This window comes from Cyprinodon variegatus, unplaced genomic scaffold, assembly GCF_000732505.1.
Source record: "Cyprinodon variegatus isolate N-32 unplaced genomic scaffold, C_variegatus-1.0 Scaffold8, whole genome shotgun sequence".
NCBI lineage: Eukaryota > Metazoa > Chordata > Actinopteri > Cyprinodontiformes > Cyprinodontidae > Cyprinodon > Cyprinodon variegatus.
Window position 1 is genome coordinate 2,612,944 of NW_015150461.1, and position 4,602 is coordinate 2,617,545.

Here is a 4,602-nt window from a genome sequence, read left to right on the forward strand (position 1 = left end):
AAGAATTGAGGCAGTTCTGAAGGCAAAAGGGGGTCCAACCCGTTACTAGCATGGGGTACCTAATAAAGTGGCCGGTGAGTGTAGTTGGGTCTGTTCAGCTACTTTATCATTACCTTTTCTAACATAGAAATTATTTATAGATTCGTGCTTCAATAGTCCTTTTGTTTTTCAGCTTATCTCTCATTCAACCCCTATTCAGCTTCGACAGATGTCTGCTAACACTGAGCCACGTCCTGCTGGAGGTATCTTCCTGTTAAAACTGAGTTTTTTCTCTCCACTGTTGTTGCATGCATGCTTCTCAGTGACAGACGGATCATTGTAAAGTCATCAACAACATAAAGGCTAATGTCTACAGTCATCACACGCTTACCCAGGAGGAGCAAATCCTGCAAAGCTGTTTTTCCTTAGATAGATCAATTTTAACCAATCTGTCTGTCTGTCTGATCTGTCTCTTTAAATGCCTTTGTGGACATTAAACAGGATGTCTTTTAACAAAGGCTAACTAACAGTTTTCCTGCCAAAAAATCCTCAAAGCTCTTTATCTCTGCAGCTCATGCAGAGATACAGTCGACTTCTTTGATACATCTTTAAATAATGATGCTGCGTCAAATTAAGTGGATGTTGCTTTTTTTTCCTTCCATCTCATGTCTGTGCTTTCTGATTTCCTTCCATTTTATAAGAGGGATAGGGACCTGTTTAGGATGCAGAATGACCATCAAGGGTTAACCGCTTAGCAGGAATCTGGTACTAAAATATTTGTAGGATAATCAACTCTGCAAACGGAAAAGAAAAAACAACCTGAGCACTAATTGGGTGTTTAAACGAGGCAGGGGAGCTTTCAGCAGGTGAGATCCTCTCTTCACTGCCCTCCTCTCTGAGTATCCTTCCCACTGGGAGGGGAGGCGGGGGTCTCACCCTGTGCTTTATCCCTCAGCCAATCATCATCTCTTATAAATGAAACCCTACTGGAGGTACCATGCCAGTGAACGCTAATTATGCTCAGCAGGGGAAGTTGGCTGCAATTAGGCCACATGCTAAAACCTTTGCTTGTCCAACCTTCTACCTCACAGAAGGCTTTTCAGGCTTTCGTCCTGAGCAGAAACAGCCGGCTCTTTAATTTGTGTTTGTGAGCAGGTGGGGGGACGAGGTGGGGTCTTGTTGCGCTGGGGGTTGGTTAGTTCAGGGGGTCCGGCCTCTGGTATTTAACAGTCTTTTGATTAGAATAAATCAGAGCACTTTCATCTCAGTAAAGGCTGCAGAGATCTAAAGGGCAGCAGCATTTCAGCTTTTCCAGCTATGCTAGGGAGGGAAATCATTTGAACCTTGCACTGCATGGGTCCCTGTTGGCTAAGTGGAAGTCGAGGCTGTGGTAAACACCAAATTAACTTCGCATTACCTTCGTTTTGCAAATATGAACATATTAGTTATACAGTAATAAGGGAGTTTCGTTTTATTAATGTAACTTTGTTTACAAAAAAATGCATTAGGAAGAATTCCATGGACACAAAAAACATTTGTAGAATCTTTTTTTTATTTGATTTCCAGTCGGAGATGCAGGTTTGCATCTGTTTGCATAGGTTGTGTGAAGATAAAACATGCCTTTGGATAGAGTGGATTTAATGGGGTTAATAAATTACCATAATATTGTAAAACAGACCAATGACTTTACATTTATAAGCGCGATCCAGCTTGCAGTTTCACATATTACTTTTTGTTAGTTTTACATGAACATTTTTACAATCACATGTAATCTTTACAATCATTTGTGTGTCATTAATCCATATGTATGACTTAATACAGAAAGGACTATAAATAAGAAAGAAAAAATCTGATTGTCAGCATTGAAATGATTGGAATGAAATGGGTACCTTAAACTTGAATTCTCCAATCCAACGGTTTCAAAAGTGACATCATAACTTTTAATAATGGCTTCAAGCTGACAAACAACATGAAGTTTGAAATAAAATGTGAAAAGTCCAGTTAACTTTAAAAAAAATCATCATTCATCCATCTAAGCATCTACTTACAGAATAGATGTAAGATTTTCTGAGGTTACCATGACAACAGCTGAATACTATTACATTTCTTATTATCGATCGCTTGTAAAAAGGTCACAATGCTGTTTTTTTCCCACGTTTTCTTAATATAAGACATTCATAGTTGACAATGATCTGTAAACATTTTATTATTTTTAATTTATAAATAGCTCAAATCGTTTCCATTCACATCAAGCATTATAAAATGAAATAAAAAATAAGAAATATTCACAGCTCTGGCGGTTTCATGTGGATAAAGCAGACTTCTACTGAGGCATAAATCCTTCAGATTAAATCTTTAGTGGAAACACACAATCAAGTATTTGTCCTAATCCACTGTACTGCAGATTTGGAATAAAAACAGTAGAAGGCAGTTCCAGTTCTGGATGGAAGAGGCGATCCCAGTGTCTTCCTGAGTTTTCAGTCTAAAGTCTAGAAAGATGAGGGGAAAAATAAGAAGCTGTTAGGAGTTTTAACGATATAAACATCAATAAATATCCCTGACTTCCAAAAGCGTTCCAACTTCTTCCTCTTAATTATGTTACTTTACTATTGCAAAGCTAATATACATGTACAAATTGATATAGCGCCACCTTTGGAGAGCATTATTGGCAGAACAGATTTTAATCACATTTAAATGTTGACTTCTCTGTTTCCATCAGTTATTTTTGGAGGTTTCATATCATTTTAACTCACTGAAATATATTTTTTTTTGTAACCAGTAATAAAATTGATAGAACATATCTTTGATTTAGTTTGAGATTATGATCTAACAAAACTCCCAATACGTAAACCTTCTTCGAACTTCGTGTCACTGCAGTATTTTTTGGGTAATTAGACAATCCCAGATATCTGTAATGGCGTTCTACTCAACCACAACGTTTCTTACAGAATTAGAAATAATAAGCGGAGTCTAAAAATAACCAACTTTCAATTTCCAATCAAACTCTTTTCATAAACTTTGTCTTCTATCAGTTATTTAACACCAATTCCCAATTTTCTTCTAATTTCAATGCATTCTGGGTGATATAAAGTGGGAGCTTCTAAATCAGAAACATGTCTTTTAGTGGATATTTTCTTTTCTATAAGAAAATTGAAATATTGTTCTATATCATTTAGATCATAATTCACTGTTTAACTTTGTGATTAATAATTTAATGTCTAATTTGGATACATATATACATATCCATTGTAGGAAGGTCAAATTACTATGGAAGCGTATTGCATTCACCAAAGGAAAAAAAATCTGACAGATTATCTCATTATTACAAGATCAGTATCTCATAATTATGAGATAATATTTCATATTTAGGCGATCAGGAAGGACAGTGATTGCTGAGCTACGCTACATGAAACGTGAACAATGAGTCGGTTGTTGGATTTAATATGATTTATTTTCTTTTAGATGTGCAACACTGAGAAATACTGAATTTCCTCGATATGGATGGAATTAGTTTTAGTTTGTCAGCATTGTGCAGACACATTAAGTGTTTAGGATTGTTTAGGCGAAAAAGCTCCCTCTACTCTGACTTGCAGGAAATGGCACTGTTCCTGCAGGAGGATTTAAATTAAATTACTGCATCTGAAATGCATTCCAGCTGGCTTGGTGGTTTCCCAAAGAACTCTTCAGTACCTGCTAAAAAATCCTCAAGGAGTACAGCTGAGGCTTCATGATCATTTAAAACAATGTCTCTACAGAAACCCAGGTCCCAGTTTAATGTGGCATATCGATTCATATGACAAACTAAATCTATATGGAATCTGTGTTAACGGAGCTGTTGATAGATTTTCCTGTATAGTTTTATGGCTGCATGATTACTCCACAAGTAGTAATCCCAGGGTTCTAGCTGCGTACTTTATTGATGAAGTGAAAAACCGGAGCGGAGCTCCAACATGTATCGGGAAAGACCTCAGAACAGAGAACTGTTCAGTGGAACCGATGCAGATATTTTTAAGAAGTAATGATGAAGACCGGTTTTCTGAGAGATGCTACTTTACTGGCTTAAATAATCATGACCAAATATATAGATAAGATCTCGTTATTATTAGATGTTGTTTAAATATTAATAAATATGTAAAAATGGATGAAAGCATCACTGTCCCCGTTTCCTATTTTAATTCTGATGATATGTATTTATTTTTCTCTAGGAACTGGAAATGTCCCTAGATTTGATTTCAGAAATCTGGCCACCTTAACCCAGAGAGAAGCGACACATGCAGAGCGTGAACATGAATACAGCCGGGGATTGAACCAAGGACCTTTTCCCTCCAAAGTAACAATGACATAAACTGCTCTACTATGCCCCCCCCCCATATTTGATATGAAGTGATGACTTCATATCAAATATTCATCTCTGCCATCAACTGAAGGTTTTATTTACATGATGCTGGACAGAAAACAAAATGCTTAACAGAAGCTGCAAACTAACTATAAATACAAATGTTTAAAATAAAAGGGAGTTTATTCATATGGAGAACCAGCTCTACCATATTTATACATAAATGCTCAATAATAAATAAGCATATAATTAATTGCCCCCATAAAATGCTGACTAACCAATGGGCA

At 36.4% G+C, this 4,602-nt stretch overlaps 1 protein-coding gene across 1 annotated transcript in view; it reads right to left on the reverse strand.

The window, feature by feature from the left end:
* Nucleotides 1–1,546: 1,546 nt before the first annotated feature.
* Nucleotides 1,547–4,602, reverse strand: part of adam19 (ADAM metallopeptidase domain 19) — a 46,096-nt gene continuing 43,040 nt past the window's right edge. Inside the window, exon 18 of the mRNA XM_015376836.1 lies at nt 1,547–2,468. Within this exon, the coding sequence (XP_015232322.1) occupies nt 2,462–2,468 (7 nt within the window). The 3' untranslated portion in view covers nt 1,547–2,461. The remainder of the gene's footprint in view (nt 2,469–4,602) is intronic.